Here is a 19,349-nt window from a genome sequence, read left to right on the forward strand (position 1 = left end):
ACGTGATATGTTCGAATAATTTAAGATTTTGAACAGGAAATATTCGATAATTTGAACATTTCTTCGACTATTCATTTAAAAAAAAAAACATTTTTTGCTTCAAAATCGATTTAAACTTTAAAAAAACCTTTACTGTAACTGCGCAAGATTTGCTCACAAATTCAATTAAGTCTCCTCTTTAATCTTATTTATGGGTTTTACAATCAAATATATTCTCGTCGTATGTGAGAGATGGCACACGATCTTTGTGTCTTCGCAAGAAGTGTTGTTAATCTTGAATTGTTGCTTTCAAACAAACATTCATTTGGCATGGCACTAATACCCCTGAGAAAAAATCTCTCGAGAATGGAACATGCGATTCAACTTTCATCATAAATCCTGTTCAAGAGTCATTTTATTGCCCACGAAAGAAGACCAGTTTTTCGTTGCAAATTACGTAATTCTCTGATTTTATAGCAGTAGCTGAAGACAACGAGATGAGAGACAAATAAAATTAGAACGCTTCAAGGGCAACAACAAAACATCATGTTTTTGACACATCAATCGCGTATCTCGCAAAGATATCGACGCGATTGTAAAAATAAAACACATATGGTGAGGATTAATATCCGAAACACTTTTAATTGACAGATTTTCGTGTGTGTCTCATATTCTTGTTTATTTTTAACACTTGCGGTTGCACCTTAGCCACAATTTAAGTTATATTTCTGTCACACAATCACACGCACGAAACGCGACTCTATTATAACCTTGAACCAAAATTAACATGTTGACCATTATTTTGTTCACTTTTCAGCAATAATAATGGCTTTATGTTAATATATGATCGAGTAACGGATAGAGAAACAACGTTCGGCGGTGATATACAAGAATAAGAACGTTCGATATCTACAACAACTCCCATGTATTTGACCTCAATAAACACTTATGCTCAACAATGATAGCGAAAAACGACTTCGTCGTTGCCGTTTTGCTTGAATGCATTTTCTTTATGTAACATTTAACTTTGTTGTTGTACGGCAAATAATTGTTGGCTCATGCAAATTAGTGCGTTTTTGTCTGTTTTGCGATACTTTGTTGCTAAATAGCAACAAAAAACCAACGGCGATGCGATTAACGAAGAGGATGATAAACATTTTAATTTAGAAGAAAAATTGAAGAAATCATTAGATGATTATATCACACACCAACAGCACAATTTCTCAGATCAAGATACATTTTTTTGCCTGCTACGTGCCTCACTTGTTGTTACATTTTGTCAGAAACACGTCCGCGAACATTGTTTAGTTGATAAAATCATTGAGTTACATAAAAATTCATTCATCACAATTTCTCTGTGCATATTGCAAGAAAAATGCAGTTACAACAACTGTCTAATTACTCATTCATGTTACCCACGATATGAAACATGATGATAAAATAAAGAGAGAAAAAAATTAAAGACTTGATAGACAGTCGGAAAATTGCATGCGCGAACTTTCCAATAATAACATTATAAAATAGTAGGTCGGAGATGCTGTTATAATAAGATCGCGTAATCAACACGCTTTTGAAGTCATCCATACTCGTCGGGTTTCCTCATCACATATCTCCGCAAAAAAATATTAATTCAAGAAGATGGAGATGAAGGAAAAAAAATTGCTAAATGAATAAAATTTTCAATTAAATTTATTGCGTTTTGCGTTAAATGAAGATTGACGCACTCAAACAAGGTGAGATAATCCGCAACAATTGCATTGCTTTTCGTGCCGCAATTATGATCGATTATCATTATCTTTAAATTACTTCACTTAAGTCTCTTTTTTCGCTTTATAAAACATAAATGACTATGCGTTTATATATTTTAACTGAAGTATGAGCAATGAAAATTTTTACATTTGATGACTTGACTGACCAAACTGACATTTCTAAGAGTAATTTTACCCTTTATTGGCGGTTTACGTTACTGTATCGCACGTCAAATCATAAATTTTAGACTTTTTGGAATGCATTTTTGTTGTATATGTTTCATATACTACTTTGTTTTTGATGCATGAAAAAGTGAAATTTTTTATTTTGTATGATTTTCTCGAAATATTTCGTTTTGACATTAAAAATTTTTTTTTTTTTTGAAAATTTGGAAAAAAAAATTATCTCTTCGTAAAACGCCTTCCCATGAAACTTGTCCTGAACAAGTTTTTTAATCAAAAAAAAAAAAAAAATTTTTTTTTTGAAAATTTGAAAAAAAAAATTTTTCTCTTCGTCAAACGCCTTCCCATGAAACTTGCCCTGAACAAGTTTTGACATAAAAAATTTTTTTTTTTTGAAAATTATCTTGAATATCTATTTGATGGTTGTAAAATTTGAAAATTGAAAAATATGAAAAATACGTAAAAAATTACGTAAAAAATACGTAAAAAAATACGTAAAAAATACGTAAAATATTTTTTGAAGGTTTAAAGTTTGAAAATTGAATAATACGAAAAAACATAAATTTATTTCAAAATTTTTGATGTATCAAATAATAATCCAAATTCGAAAGGCATTTAGACCTTCAGCATAAATTAAAGCGTCCATTTGTTTAATTTTGACATCCTGAACGAAATTACAAAAATATACTATATTTCGAATTTGCTTGCTTATTCAAAGAATTTTTTTCTTATAAGTTGAAGAGTATGCATTTACACATGTCGTCGTATTTTCCTTTCAATTTTGGATTGTTTAGCGGTCAAAAAAATGGCAACGTTCTCATGGTAGTTTCTAAAGTTGTTAGAAAATTTTTTTTATTTGGTAGCAAGCAACTCACGTCAATTTAATGTTTAGTTTTTTTCAAGTACACAAAAAGCAATAAATGACCTATTTTACAAGAATCTCGTTAAAAATGCACAAGATATTTTGCCAAGTGAACCATGAATCAATTCGTGTCGATGTCGCCATAAAGCACCGCACAAGAATAAACAAACATTTGTACATGTATGAGAGTGAACGGGAGACAGGCGATAGACAGTGTAACATAAATTTTATTCAAAATAATACATATTTATCTAAAATCTTCACTTTTTCTTTTGTTTTGTCTCTCTTATAGAATATTTATTACTGTTTCGCCATGCCAGAGATGACCTAATAGATCTTTCTTGCCTTGTTTCCAATTAAGCATTTATTGTTTAACATAAATTTATCGATGTTTCGTCTCTTTTTTTTTGTTTTGTCGTGCCCGAGATGCCGAGGAAGTTGAAAGGAAGCCCATTCACATCCAATTTATTGCTTAAATCATCAAATCTAATGAGTCGCCATAAAGCAACTCAATTACGAATCGCTCGAGTTTTTTATCCGAACGATTAAAAAACTTTTAAAAACAGATAAAAGAAAAATACTCATAAAAAAACGATCGAGCTCCTATATTTGGTTAAAGTAAAGTAATAAATCTTGTAGCTTAAAAATAACTTTTTTTTCTCCTTTACCAACATTTAATGTTACAAATGTTTATTATTATTATTTTGCTGCCTGTTGTCGTTATTGTGTGCACGAAAGCTACTAACAACAATTAAATACACTTGTTTTTGTACCCTCAAGCACCAAATTTGGATAAACTATTCTTCGATTCATTTCATTTTATGAACGAAACAATTTAATTGCTGATATTGAGACAAACTCCTATCGAGACCCCAATTAATTAAAAAAAATGTATTTTTATATATAAAACTAAGCTTTCATGCCGCAATTAGTAACTAAATACAAGAAACATGATCCGTTTAATGATGAGTTCAATTACCTTGGGACTGATCTGTTGTTTGTTTCCTTAAAAATTTCTTGTAATGTGATTAGAATAAACGAAATTCAAAATCGTATCAAATAACTTTTGATGTTTGTTAGATGATGTCTACAAATTAGTGTTAACTAAATTGTGAACACGTTCATCCATCGTAAATTAGCATTTTCTTGTGCGTGCGAATTTTCTCGTTATTTTGAAAGAGAAAGACAACGTAAAGTGAAAGAAATTCTATCAAGAAAAATTTTAACAATCCCTTTAACGAACCAAGGTGTGTGTGTATAACTAAATGGAGAGAAAGGTATCTTGTATACCTCATTAATTCTGCAACGAAGGAAAAGAAATTAGAAATATAGAAAGAAATCGGAACAACATTACATGAGCAAGCACTCACAGAGAGAGAGACACATCAACAAGTACAATAAAAGAATGGACTTTTCGGAATTTTATTTACATTGAATGCAAAAAAGATGCTAGATGTCGAAAGAGTAACGCATGTGCACGATTATCATGTCATGGTACGTGTGAAAGCGCATCGCTTAACGTTTAGCTAACAGCGATACAAATCTCATGAGACAACATTAATTTTCTTTCACCAAATGATTTTTGCCGATTTAACACATTTCTTCGCATTTCTCTCTCGCGAACCAAAGGCTTGGCACATAACATCGTCCTAATCTCACGTCGTCGATGTTGGCGAACTTTGTGATAAAATATTTGATGCACTCACGTCGTCGTTTTCCCGTTGGTTGTCTTGTTCGCGTAACATGACTACAATTGAATTGATAAAAAGGAGAAAGAAAAGAGTCATGTTTGTTTTCCCTTTACTTTACAATTATTATCAATTTATTTACTTATTTTTGAACACGTTTTTGTATTATATTACAAAATATCTGAATGGATGTAATTTACAAGAGATTTTGAAAGAAAGTAGCTTCTGTATTTGAAACATTAACCTTTCTGCTGTGAAATTTATGAACTTTATTCAGATCGATAGAAACTCGTGAATGACTTTTCGTATCATTAAATATGTCAAATCGTATTTAAAGATTTTTTTTGAACAATAATTTCAATTTGTTAAATCTGACAAGTGTGAATTAGAATAAATTATGTTAAAAAAATGTTTTATGTTAAAAAATCACTTATTACAACAAACAACGAAACATGTAAGAGCGTTAAAAGGAATTCCATCTGGCGATATTTATGGAGCCTTTTAACAAAGAGAAAGTTTGTCAAATCTCGCCAACAAATTATCTAACGTGCATTGTTAACAACACTTCCTACTACTAATTAAAATAAACACAGACTTAAATTAACGCAAAATGTGTAAATTACACTTGCAAAACTAATATTTGGCTCGACGTCGTTGTTGTATCGAATAAAAAACAATTACATGAAGACAGCAGTAGGTACGATGGTTTGTTGCACTGCGCCAACTAATTTATTTGTATGTTTTTACAAAACAGTTTTGATGCAATTATTGCCTAAAATGGCATTACACGATGTTGAAGTTTTTTCCTCTCTTTTTCAGTTTTATGATCTTAATAATGTTTCTCTTTAAAACTCGAAACGGCACAAAACGAACATGTTGTCGCCCCATGACAAGTGTTGGAATTTCGCTAAACTGTACAATCGTTTTTTTTTGTGTGTCTGAATGAATTGCACTTCCTTTTGCATTTTGTTTCAATTTTTGCTTATCTCAAAGTCTAAAACATGCAAATTTCACTCTATTTAAATGTAACTTTTATTTCACGTGCATGCATGCAAGTTCATTGTTTGTTGTGTTTTTACTCATGTCATCACCCTTCTTTCTCTCTGTCTCTCTTACACGCGCGTCGCGTCGTGTTGTTATATTTTTATGATATGAATAACCCATTCTTTCGAAGTACATTGAAAACTCATTTGTTTTTACTCATTACCCATTGTTATTAACCCAGATCTTTGTAAACCATCGCAGCATCATAACTGTTTCACTTTTTTACTATTATTTTATTGCACTTTGATAAGTTTTGCATTTACATTTCATTACCCAGACAAAATAACAGTTAGTTGTTTGCCTCTTATATATGCTACTGAAACAAAATGATCTCAATTTCCTGATAATGACAAGCTTTTTTGTCATGTCTCTCTCACAATCATCATACAACGACTTTGAACTTGTTAACTTGATGTCTGATTAAAATTTAAACCATAATTAAGACATGAAACGAAGTTGAAAACGCACAAAAAGTCAACATGAGTTATGTTGGGCAGTCGAAATTTTTAAATGTGTTACAAGGTAATATTAAAATATTATTAATCCGTTAATTTTGTGTTCCTTTCGTTTGTTTCACTGCATGTTGTACTTCAAAAAGTAAATTTATTGCAGACATAAACTTCAATTCACGCAAGCAAATCGCTGCCAAATGATAATGAACTGAAATTTATGTCCAAAAATTATTTTTAACATAATACGAACAACTGAGCAAAAGCCAATTAATAACAAAAGCTCATGATTTATGACAATTGAACCATTCTGAATTTTTTATTATTTCAGATTTTTTTTTTATAAAATGGAATTAGAGTGTAAAAATATTCTTTCTATGTGTGACAATATTTTTTTTCATAATGATAAATATTTTGAAGAACAATTAAAATATTTTGGAGGTCAATGTTCATATTCGTATGATGGCATCGCGTTACATCAGAAGCTTTGTTTTTGTGCATCTTCAGTGACTCAACATCAAAACGATGATCAAATCCCTTAAAAAAAATGTTAAATGATTTATCATTATTATTAATACATTATTTCTAACACAAACAATAGATATTGCAAACAATAGAGTCGAGTCGGCTTTTGGACTGCTTTTTACTCGGACTTTGGCGAACAATGAAGCAAATTGAAATGTTCCTCACGATCATAATTGTACACAGGGTTTAAAAATATTTTGAATAAATTTTACTTATTGCATTTTAAAATTGTTAAACTAATTAAATAATTAAAATTTGTTAACAAAAATTAACTTTTTTAAATAATATTTATTTAAGATTTTTATTTAAAACAACAAAACACAGGTTCGTGTTAAAAATTCAATTTTTCAATATTTCAAAGGCATTTATTTTATATTTTTTAATAGAACAGGTTAGTAAGGTTCTTTCAAAAAAAGGGCAGCATTTGGAAAAAAAAATTCCTGATATTGCCTTCTCTCATTAAAAGTTTTTGAAACCCTGTTTATACATTCAATTTATGACAACCAAAAAAAAAGACAATACTTGTTTCTATTACCTGATGTCTGATGTAATTGCCGTCGCCGCTCGTTATTGCATAGTATTTGTATAAACAAATAAAATCTCAATTGAAACAATCTTTTTTATTTGCGATCAAGTCAATATTCATTTGTTATGTTTTAATTACTGCTCTCAATATAATATATGATTATCGGTTTGTTGTGGTTTGTTGCGAGACTTGTATCAAAAATTATGTCTTCATTAAACTCGAGACTTACAACTGTTCTCGCGGTAATTTATGTTTATTCGATTCATTTCATTCAACTCGCATTATGCATATAAACATGTACAAAACACTTACATATGTGGCAAACGCTTAATTTTTTTTTTTGGTTTTTGTCGCTGCACGAGTTTCAGTCACAATTTTATGTAAATCTCTACATGGTTTTGTTTATGGAGGAACATTATTTTGTGATATCTTGATGTTGATTAAAGGAAAACTAACGTTTTTTTGTGAGAGAGACAACAACGATGCAAACATCTTGATTAACGTCATAAATTAGAGGTAATTAGTAACTAACTAACATGGTTGCCTCTGTCGATGGATATGTTATCGATGCGATCGTCGTCGTGATTGATTCCTTTAATTAACGTTAATTGTGTCACAATTTGTTCAGATTTTTGATAATTAGAGAAAAATCAGACAGAAATTTAATTGACAATTCACAACACGTTTGTCATTCGGGTCTTTTGAACGTAAGCGACGACAATAATGTGATGATTTTTAAAAGTCACGTTCATTATTGTGAAAAAAGAGAATGTATGAATGGAATAAACTTTATTCAAATACAAAATAAAAAATTGACTAAAAGTGCAGAACAATGTTGTCTTTTTTGCATGACTTGCGAAGATCAAGCAAGTAACAGTTGACATTGTAATAGCAAAAAAAAATTCTCAAAAGTACTTCAACAGACAATTTTTAGAATATACTTGCATGGTCATTCATGCAAATTTTATTTTATTTTTATTTAAATATTTTTTCACATAAAATGGCAAAAAAATATGATAATAGAAGGCATGTGCGCACGTGAAAAAATGTTTGTCGCGCTATTCGGTTCTTCTTCCGGAAAAAAGAGAATACCGCATACAGGTGAAATTATTGTGTGCAGCGACGAGTGAAAAAAGAGCAATCAAAAAACGCATTCTTTTTCCGGTTGGTTGCTGCAAAGTTTGTTGTTTGTTGTTTTTTCAAACAAAATGTAACCACAAAATCAGCTAAAGTTAAAACGCAGCTTCAAATATCGTTCGAAACAAGTTATCATCAAAAACATCATCGTCATGCGTCATTATTGTTGCAAAAACATGAACGTCTCCTCTCATTATCAATGTTATTATGGATTTATTAATTCAACATCAATTTGTCGATATTATTTTTAATCACACTCAATCAACACTATATTTGTGTCTCATTTTATTCAAAACCGTACATGCATGATGCTGCGAGATATCTCTTTTCGTGTCGTCTCTCGTTGGATATGTTAAACATTGGAATTAATAAATTTTTAAGCAAATATCAATTGGATGACTTGTCTCTATATCTGTATAAAATTGAATTTGTAATGCAAAAATCCAACAATAACGGAGTGATTGCTTCTGCGATTATTATTTATTAAATAAACATTTTTTTCTTTTAAAGTTTAATTTAATTCCATGTAGGAACAAGCAATTACCTGCCCATATAAAAGCAATCAATGATCGATCAACGAATGAATTAATCGCGAGACGACGATGACTTATTTGGATGATAATTGTCAAGATGTTTGAAAATTATTTAGGTTAGTGCTGATTTGGATTTGAAGTCTTTCGTTTTTTTCATACATTTATTGATCACGTACGACGATCGGGAATGTTAAATGATCGCAAGACTTAAAATATGGGCTTGAAATGAACAGGCAACACGCGCTGTAATCTCAAAATAATATCTAATGTTCAAACTAAAAAAATAGAATTCTCTGCTTACCTCAGGCACGGTTGTCTCATACGGTGTGTTTATGAAAACAGGTGCATTATCATTGATGTCAGAAACACGAACAATAATTGGTATATTTCGTTTACGTCTTGTTGATCTAATGGTGCAAGAAATCTGCAAACGATATAAAAACGGAGATTTATGATTGTAAACAACAAGGAACATAAAAATAAATTGACTTACCTGAAAGACGATATGACTCAAATTCTCTTCATCGCGATCTAATGGTTGTAAAAGTTGCAATTGCTTGCCGTTCAACAAGAAAATTGGATTTCCTTTCGGGAACACAAGTTCCAAGGCAATTTCGGAATACGGATCTCCATAAATTGGCAACTCAGGCGGAGTTGTGCGTTGTCCAACATCTATAAAAAAAAATAGAAATTTGAGTTAAATCCTACACAATTTTTAATTTGTATACATTAACGATTGCGTAAAAGATTCGACATGGTACGACAGAGAGAACACGTAATTGCTACTGCTTGCATTTTCTTATCGAATCAATTTAAAATATTAATCGGTTTCCGTATTTTATTACTTTTTAATAGAAATTAATATTAATGCTCCATTCAGCGATTGATTTGAATGACCTAATATATCATCGCTTCACATCGCTCTCAAAAGTCTTCATTCGTTATTTTATTTCCATTCAATGCAATGCGAAAAAATGAATGAAATAATCGCCAATAAGCTCAATTAAGCAATATGATACGTGTGAGGTATCAAAACTGATGTTAATTCAATTCAATGTACACGCAGAAAAATTCAAACTTTTAAATTGAATAATAATTAGATAAATTTATCTTATTTACAACAACTTTGATGGCAGAAGAAGAAAAAAATTAGGTCATTTTGTTACATATTAACTGTTACAACACATTTGCTAATTAAGGAGATATCAACAAAAAGATAAATTTGACAAGTAGTTGGCATCTATTTTGCATATTAGCTTCTTTTTAAAAAAAAAACACTTGTTTTAAAATTTTTTCTTTCTAAAATTTGCAAGATGAAACGAATGCTTTCCCATCAAACTATCAAAAATATACTTGAGGGTCAAAAATAAAGGTTGCGTGTCTCAAATCGAATAAATCATGCAATTTCCAACGCTTCCAGTTCTTTGTTATTATCATTATTGTTATGCATTTAACTCAAAAAAGGAACGCAAAAAAATAATTTATTATCAGATTCACTTTTAATACATGTACAATTGTCGGAAATTGCCGACAAACGCCTTTTTGTGGATAAATCACAATAAATTGGTGTTTTTAAACTTGATATTGTCAATTTTTTTGTTCGCAAGTTTCGAACAAGCATGGCACGAAGAGAAAAATATAAAAGAAAATAATAATAATAATAAAGCAGGACGATTCTCAAAGGAATTAAAAAACTTGTTTTCGTACCCCATTGAAATTGGATTAACATACAATATAAAGAGATGAGAGCAGCGATATCGTTTTTCGTTCGCGAATTTACTTTTAATGATTAACGATACTTTTGAACTCGAATGACGATGTCTCGAACGGCGGCGAGACGATGAAGGTTTGACGAAGTATCTCACAGCTATCAGTTTTTAATTACTAAAAACATGTTTCTAATGTTGTAAAACTAATTAATTTAAATACGAAAAGAGATACAGTTGTTTTTTGTTGCTGTAACACAGTAGTAGGCTAAAATAAATGAGATTTCTTGGGTAATTAATATGCATTACAATGATCACATATGGTTCCATATCACAATTGCGCCAAGCAGTTATTCAGCAAGTACGTTAAACATTACTTAATGGTGTCATAAATTTAACTGCATTAAATTTATCATAACTCAATTAATGTCTATGCAAAGTCGGAATGTTATTGATGAGATTAACAAGTGCTTGAAATACGAAACTTTAACGATCGAGAAGAGACAATAAATCTCGGCGTACGCCAGAAGCAAAAGAATTCTAAAAATGAAGTTTTCAAAACTATAAAATCAAAATAATTAAAAATTAACTCACGAAGCCTCTTTGTTCACGGCAATAAATATTGAAATGCATTTCTCAACTGACACATTCATAATCGTTTCTCATCAAAAGCTATGTGACACTTGTCCATATATAAATATCGAATCATGAATATTAATACAACGAGTGACGATCTATCGTTAACACAATTAGTAATAAGACAATTTTTCAACTTTAATTTTAAAATACGCATTTAATCACGCGCTCGTTCATTCAATCAAAAAGTATAGCAAACACTTTTCAATAAATTTATAAATAATAATGTGTTTGTTGATATAAATTATAAATTTTCGTATCTAACAATTTTTTCTATCAAATCTTGATAAACAAGTAAAAAACATGAAAATTACCTATTTGGGTTAGAAATATTTAATTTTTTTTTGCAGTAGGTATTATAAATGTATGTTCGTTGCAACATCAAATATGCACCTGTTTAACCATTTATGAGCATGCTCAAAGAATGTCATTCAAATGTGGTTGTTTGTGTTAACTAGATGTGCAATATTAAATGAGCTTGAATAATGATGCTCATTATTTAACTTTTAAGTATAAATACGAAAAAAAAGACAAGTTTCCTTGATAATGATGATGATTTTTTTAAAGCATTGATCAATAAAAATCAAACAATAATAATAAAGTTTAACGTACGTTGGAAATAATAATAAAAAAAAATCATCCTTTTTTTACCTTTTTTGTTTTTATCAGGCGACGAACTCTGTCATTTGTTTGTACAAGAAGACAAAACCAGTTGTCGTTGTATAAAATGAAATAAAAGAAAAAAAGGAAATCTTACACAACACAGATAAGGTTTGTCTGGTCTCGTTTTGATGTATTATGACAAAGCAGTCTCTCGTTACTTTTCTTTTCTCATGTTCTTTTAGAATAAATAATAGTAATAATCATGCAACAATCATAATAATAATAAAATACAGTTGCATTTCCTTTCAATTGCCTCTTCTATATAGAAGCATGCAGCGCCATAATATCGCAGTTTGAATATAAAAATCTAAGAATCATTGTTTTATGAAATAATTATAGATGTGAGGCACTTCACATTGTAAACAAACGCTCTTAGCTGTCGATTTGACGGTATGCGGTGTCGATGTTACATTTAATGAAAAGGTAAAACTTCTTTTTTTTCTATCTAATAATAAGACAGACATAATTATGTTTAATGTTAGTCTGTGAGTCAGAAATTTATTTAAAATCAAAGGAAACCGAAAATTTCATTCTTAAAGATTTGTGTCAAAATCACGTTCCTGTAATTGTCTTTTTCTTGCGCGTTTGGAATTTTGTTTCTCGTCCCGAAATGAAAAAAATGATTATTTATTTTAAAACAATTTTACATGCATATCCACAAAAAGTTGCGCTCAAAAGACAAACAAATGTAATAATTTTGCGCTACTCAAAAAAAAAAAAAAATATGAGAATGAAGAACGAAACAACAAATTTTATCCGTGCTCATGTAATAAATCATGTTAAATCTGACAGGTGTATCTATATTAATAAAAAAGAGTAAAGTTTGCATATATGCACCTCTTCTTATGATTTTGCGCTTCTGATTCAAATACCGAAAAAAAAACAGAACGATGATATTTTATTCATCTTATTTTTTATGTTTTCAATAAATTCTGTCTCTGTGAGTGTCTGATGCGCAAAATAATAATCAGTTTCAACATTTGTTGTGCATCGCAAAAGGATGAAAGAAAAAACGTAACAGAAGCAACATTTTGTGAGATGCTGTGAGAAATTGAAAGTAAAGTAAGGAGCTGAAAAAAAGGTCATAGAATGTGATTTATGAATATTTTTCACAGACAGTGCAAAGTTGATGATTAATTGTGTGTAAAGTACGCTACAAATGTGGGTTGAATTGAATTCAGTAGCTAAGCTCATTCATTTCATTAATAAGGTGTTTAGCTCGAAGGCACAGAAAAACTACTTACAACTTCCGCGACTCTCCTCAATGTCTAAAATGATATTTGTTTGTCCAGTTTCGACTTCGCAGAGTTGCTGTTTGCCATTTGCACAAGCAATTAGTGCAAATATCATCAGTATTAACGACATTTTTTGAAGATGATTACAGTCTTGATTCCATAACAGCTGTCGCCTTGTCTGAAAAACAAAAAATAAACATTTTTTAGTAAGTGCATGCAATTTTTTTTTGTCATGGATTCGATGCGGATGACAACTTATCATTACTTTGTTTCAGCATTTTTTGCATACAAAAGAACAAGAGACGCAAAAAACTGGTTCAACAATCGGTGTGCAAATATTATATTGATAGGTGGTCGAATATCAAGAGATTATAAAGAAGAAAAGATACAGACACACACAAAATGATCGTAAATGATATTTTCAAGCGATGAAGAGTGTGATTGCACGTATGTGTAGTTTTGTTCGAAAAAAAAAATAAAATTATAATAATATTATTATAAAAAAAACTTCAATATAAATAAAATCACGATCTAATTTACATAAAATATGAGATTATTTATATTAATTCGACATTTTTATCATCATTCGAATCTCTAAGCCACTGTGTTTGTTGTCAGACGAAGCATTTACAAAAGATTCTTACATATATGTGCACCTCTGCACTTCGATTTCTTGCTTTTCTTTATTAATAAACGAAAATAAAGGTCGACGATAGCCATTTACAAAACGATACAAAATGAATGGAGTTCCCAATTTATATACTTTTTTTCATACGATTCTGTCCCTAATAAGCATAATCTGTATATTTTATTTAACTTTCAGCCAACACACAAAAATTAAAGTTTAATTCTCGGAATTATGCGTTTTGTTTGTTCTGCATCTCGCCACAAATTTATATATAATTTTTTACATTTCCTCTCTTTCTTCCTTTTTACGTTTTAAATTAAAAAGTTTCGCTAATTTAAAAAGTTTCAAGCGATGTGAAGACAAACACACACGCAGCATGATAGCATCACATTAGGACTTAATCTGATATTTTACTTTAATAATAATACAAATGGATTGCTTCCTTTTATGTCCATGAGATATTTTTGGAACAAATTTACAACAAGATTTAATTCGAATATTCAACTAAACTCAAAGTGCGTCTAATTCAATGTCAATATCGTTGTTCGTTGTTATGATGTAAATGTTTGTAATGTATATGTTAATTAAATAATTAATATATTCATATTTTTTTTTGTTTTCATTATTATTATTAAAATTGTTGTTTTTTTTTATTCGTCATGAATGTCACTTGAATCACATAACAGAAAAAAAACAAACAGTCTACCAATGAATGAATGAATTAAAAAAATATATAATAATAATACTCATTCGCGAGAGAAAAAACAGACATGCTGGGGACAATAATAATAATATTCACAAACACCATATTAGGAGATTATGAATGCGAAGTAGATGTTGACAAGTTTATGATAATAATAATACGTACACTTTACTACTACACTGCTTCTTATCTCTTTATCGTTTTTAATTATTATTATTTATTTTTCTTCTTTTGCTTATTTTATTTTTGCATCATCTAAATATTTTGTATAAATATTTGTTATAATAATAATTGGAATTCATTCAATTGTGACCAACTTCATTTATCTTTACATTAAAATTATAATTATTATCTATTGAATATAACAAGAAAATTCTCGTGTATCAAATTAATATTCTTAATTGAACAGATTTATTATTAAAGCCTCGTTATAATACAGGTTCAATGATAACGATATTTATTTGAAATTTTAAAAATTTCTTTTGAATTAATATCGCATTAACAGGTGCCTTGTTCACTCAGGGCAATTTATCAGGGCACAGTCAATAGAATAGGATTTTTCATTCAATTCAAATTATATATTTTTTTTCTATATAAAATTAGATAATGATAAGAAATAAATCTTGTCAGTCAAGTAAATATTTTTCGTTTCTATTGAAAGAGAATTCTGATGATAATAATAAAAATGCACAACGTAGGCGTATGGAGTTTATCTACTGAGTTTCATAACTGTTACTTTTTTGTCAGATCTTTCCGTCGCCGTCGTCGTCTTGAGAGTAGAAATCCAGTAGAAATAATATTAAAAGTGACAACTTGTGCGTGAATGTATATAAAATTTTCAAGGTTTGTCACTCTACTTCGTATATTTATTTACTTTATTTATTTTGTTTCTTTTCATTCTTCTATTCAACAATATTCACAACACATTAAAGTTATTATCATATTATTGTACCAATAAATGCAATGGAGGTTTTTACTCCATTACTACTTTACTTGCATAATATACATTTATATTTTAAATTATATCAAGCACTTCTGACTTGCACCAAGTTGTTTTTATGTGATATTTTTGCGTTTTTAAAAAATTTTGAACCATGCACAAATAAATGTTGTCTTAGCAAAAGAGGTAAATCCGGGATTTTGGTATTTTTTAGAATGGAATGCACCTTATATTTTAAATTATATCAAGCACTTCTGACTTGCACCAAGTTGTTTTTATTATTTACAGCACAAAAGAATACTATCACACACAGTATGTAAAATATTGTTGGTCACTTTTGTTTGTTTAAATTTTTTTATTAAAAGAGTTTTTCAAGTCAGTCAGCATGGCTCTGATGCTTGTTGTCATTATATTATTATTATTATTATGGCTGTTCAGTAACTGCTGCTGTTATAAAAATTTCACAAAAAAAAAATGTTAAAATTATCGCAATTAGTTTTACCTTTTATTTTTATTGTTGTAATTTATTTAATTTTATTATATTTGTATAGTTTTCAGTGCTTTGCCATGCTTTACTACAAACAAGATGAGTGCTTATTACGAAAATACAACAACAAACACGCGGATCGCAATTACAGAAGTAAAGTTGAACAGAAGAAAAAATTGTTGTGCCTCCTGTTGTGCGAGTGTATATTTTACATATAAATCTGTGTCACATTTCAAGACACCATCTAAGATTTATTACCAACGATGGCAAAGCGCTAAATAGGCATCCGCAATTCAATTCATTCATGAAAATTGTGTACCAACAACTAACTAAACATAAAACCTTTGATATTTTACACCTACCAACGAGTAACTTTTTTTCTTGCTTATTATTCACTTTCAACATAAAAGTTGGATAAAAGCAATATTAATGTCATTTTCGCTAAATATATAGCTTAGATGTGTCTTTGCGATGTTGTCTCATTATGACTTGAGGGAAAAGCATTTCCGATTGATCGAATGCAAACGATCATAAAAATATATCTCACGTCACTTAAACGTCTCCGTGATCAAGGATGTCTTTTAATACTTAATCGATTATCATTTTCTCACATATGATGAGAGCACACTTGAAAGAAAATAAACAAACAAAAAAATTATTGAAAATATTATTTTATGATTATTTGTTGATTTAAATTTTTTTAAGTTGTATAAAGTCACTTGCTTCACATTCATTTGCATTCACAAAAGAAACGAGCAGACAGTGTTTAAAAATGCTTATATTTCGCTCATCATTTCCCTTCGTAATCGTCTGTCGATGACAATGGAATCGATCGTGCATTTCATGTAATTTAATAAGGCACTCCTGACTTTTTTCTTCTTTTGTAATAATGCAACGTCGTCGGCATGCAACTGTTTCAATTGAAAAAAAAATTATATAATTTTCGATCGATTTTTGGAGTGTCATCAATGTTTCCATCGATCTGCCTTATTGCAAAAATAACTCATTTTAGTATGCATCACACACCTTCGTTTCACATAAAAATTTATTATTACACGATTTTGGAACTTCTTTTCTTTATACTTGACTGATGTGATATTGATTTCACTTTTTTCGACAAATTTATGCACTTTAACGTGTGCCTCATCGTGTATCGAGTACAAAAGACAAGAAAATTCGATTTTATGGTGCTAATAAATAAACAATTAATTTCTTTTTTTGGGTTGCAAGTCTTAATTTCGAAACTTTTTTAAGATGAATTTTATCACGAAGTACGAGCGACTTGCATGTATAATCAATTAAACTGCAATGACCTGAATGATGTTGACGATTCGACAACCCCTGAGGAGATTTTCTTCTTAAAACTGTTTACATAATAATTTAAAGTACAACGAGAGAAATTTGTCACATAAGAGTTTACAATAATAACTTAATGTACCTCAATGCGTGGGTTTCTGTCTAAATATTCATTAAAACGTTCTTTTACCAGCCACACAATTACAATGTTAAAAGTAACCGTTCTTTAAAAAAAATGACAAAAAAAAGTTTTGACAGCTTGTATTAATAGAGTTGTATCGATTTTTATCGTCGTCATTATGTGTGGGGGTTATTTCTCGTTTCTGACTCATTTATTGATGTGTTTCGTTTATAAAAGGGAAAAATTACAAATAAATGATTAAAATATACATTATTGTTATTATTAAGAACGAGGTTTTATCAATAAAAGTGATAATTAAAAAGGAAATTGAAATCGAATTGATCTATAGCCGTTTAAAGGAGGAACAAAGAAACTTGTGTGGTGTGACTTGTAACTTGTTCAAAGCTTGTTTATTTGTACATTCGAGTGATATTTTTATTAAAAATTATTAATTAACATATTACAACAATATTCTTAATCTTTTATAACTCTACCCAATATTATATCCGTTACAACGTACATTCAATAGTAAAATGCAAATATAATCAAGTCTCTCTGTGACAGTCTCAATATTATGTTTTCATTAAAAAAAACATACTACAACAACAATATTATTCATAAAAAATAAAATAAATTGATTTATCTATAAAACATTAATGATTTATAATCGTTAAAAAAAATAATTTTTAAATAAAATACATGTTGTAAGTGTGTACATGTTGTGTCGATGTCCTCTGTTGAAAACGACAAAAAAGTGAATTTTTTCGTATATTTTTTCATTTCAACTGTTGAAGAGATAAGAGAGTGATCTCTGCATATATTTATACATATGGATGAAATTGAATGTAACAGCCACGAAAAAAATTAATAATGAATAAATGCGATCAAAATATATGCATTCATATATAACCACACGAAAAAAATAAAATTAAATTACCTTTTTAACGTTGATAATATATTTAAAGTGATATCGTTAAAGTTAAGAGTGTTTAAACACAAATAATGTTTGCTAATTTTTTCAGCATGTAACTTGCCACTCGTATAGTAGTCGACGACGACGAGTTTTTTTTATTAAATGCAAAAAGAAACCAAAGCGAAACAACCGAAGTAAGAGTAACCGAATCAATTATTCATAAATAAAGTGCAACAGACTAAATTAACTTGTTTGTGGTTTGGAAACCTTTATAAAAACTCGGATTCGGAGTAATTAAAAAAACGCTCGCTTACTTCATTTACCTTTAACTATATATATATTTCTGTTAATTTGCACCCGTGTTGTTACCTCATACAATGTTGCGAAGATTTTATCTGAGGACTCTTATCAACATACCATCTCACATGCCATCGCGAACATGTAAATATTTTAAAGATATTTTAAAAAGTTATATTTTTCATTTTGTTTCATTAGAGACATATACCATCGAATCGAGACTCCATGAACAAAATTTTTAACAAATTGCTCTGCAGATTTTTATTTTTTTTTTCATATCTTTTACGATTACGACTTTTCGCTTTTTTATAACTTTTATGCAAAATTTCTTCAAGATTAATAATAAAATAATATAAAAATAATCTCCTCGAATAAAAAAATAAATGTTTATTATCATCATTCATTCGACAGTCAGTAAGTGTGTGGTTTGTGGATCATTTAATCGGTCAATGATATTCAGTGAAAAATTATATATTTTTTTTAGTATTATTGTCATGAGTAAAAGATATGAATATTTTTTAGGGTGTTATTTTAACATTTTATTTCTTCATTTCGTTGACAAGAAGAGAAAAAAATCAAAAGGAGAACAAGTGAATGTAAATTCATTCATGAATGTTATCAAAATAGAAGATAAAAGAGCGAATTGGCAAGAAAAAAATATTCATTTTTTAGATAAGCTTCAGTATTCGTAAATATACAATAGTTTTGATACATTATTCATATCTTGCCAAAACAGGTCGTTACTGACAGTTTGACGGATTTTTTACAATTTATCTGATTTTGATATTTACTAACTTTAAAAGCTTTATAAGCGAAGAGACAACAATAGGAAACAAATTTCTTACTTATTTATGATTTCAAAGTCAAGATATGTAAATGATGTCTTACTTTGACAGCTGTGAAGCCATTGTTCAACTATTGTCCTTTTGTATATTTCATATTTTTTTATATTGCTTACGCAGGAGATTAATTACAGTCCTTTGTCATCTCCCTGCAGGTACGCTATTGGATTGAAATTAATGAGACTTCAATGGAATGTAAGAGAAAAAG

The 19,349-nt window shown here is 29.3% G+C and overlaps 1 protein-coding gene across 1 annotated transcript in view; it reads right to left on the bottom strand.

Annotated features, from left to right (window-relative positions):
* LOC134834826 (cadherin-99C) overlaps positions 1-13,058 on the bottom strand; it is a 36,452-nt gene extending 23,394 nt beyond the window's left edge. Inside the window, exons 1-3 of the mRNA XM_063849614.1 lie at positions 12,924-13,058; positions 9,168-9,346; positions 8,976-9,098 (exon numbers count right to left, since the gene is read on the bottom strand). Coding sequence (XP_063705684.1) covers positions 8,976-9,098; positions 9,168-9,346; positions 12,924-13,044 — 423 coding nt within the window. The 5' untranslated portion in view covers positions 13,045-13,058. The remainder of the gene's footprint in view (positions 1-8,975; positions 9,099-9,167; positions 9,347-12,923) is intronic.
* Positions 13,059-19,349: the final 6,291 nt, after the last annotated feature.

The sequence above is a fragment of the Culicoides brevitarsis genome, chromosome 3 (genome assembly GCF_036172545.1).
Source record: "Culicoides brevitarsis isolate CSIRO-B50_1 chromosome 3, AGI_CSIRO_Cbre_v1, whole genome shotgun sequence".
NCBI lineage: Eukaryota > Metazoa > Arthropoda > Insecta > Diptera > Ceratopogonidae > Culicoides > Culicoides brevitarsis.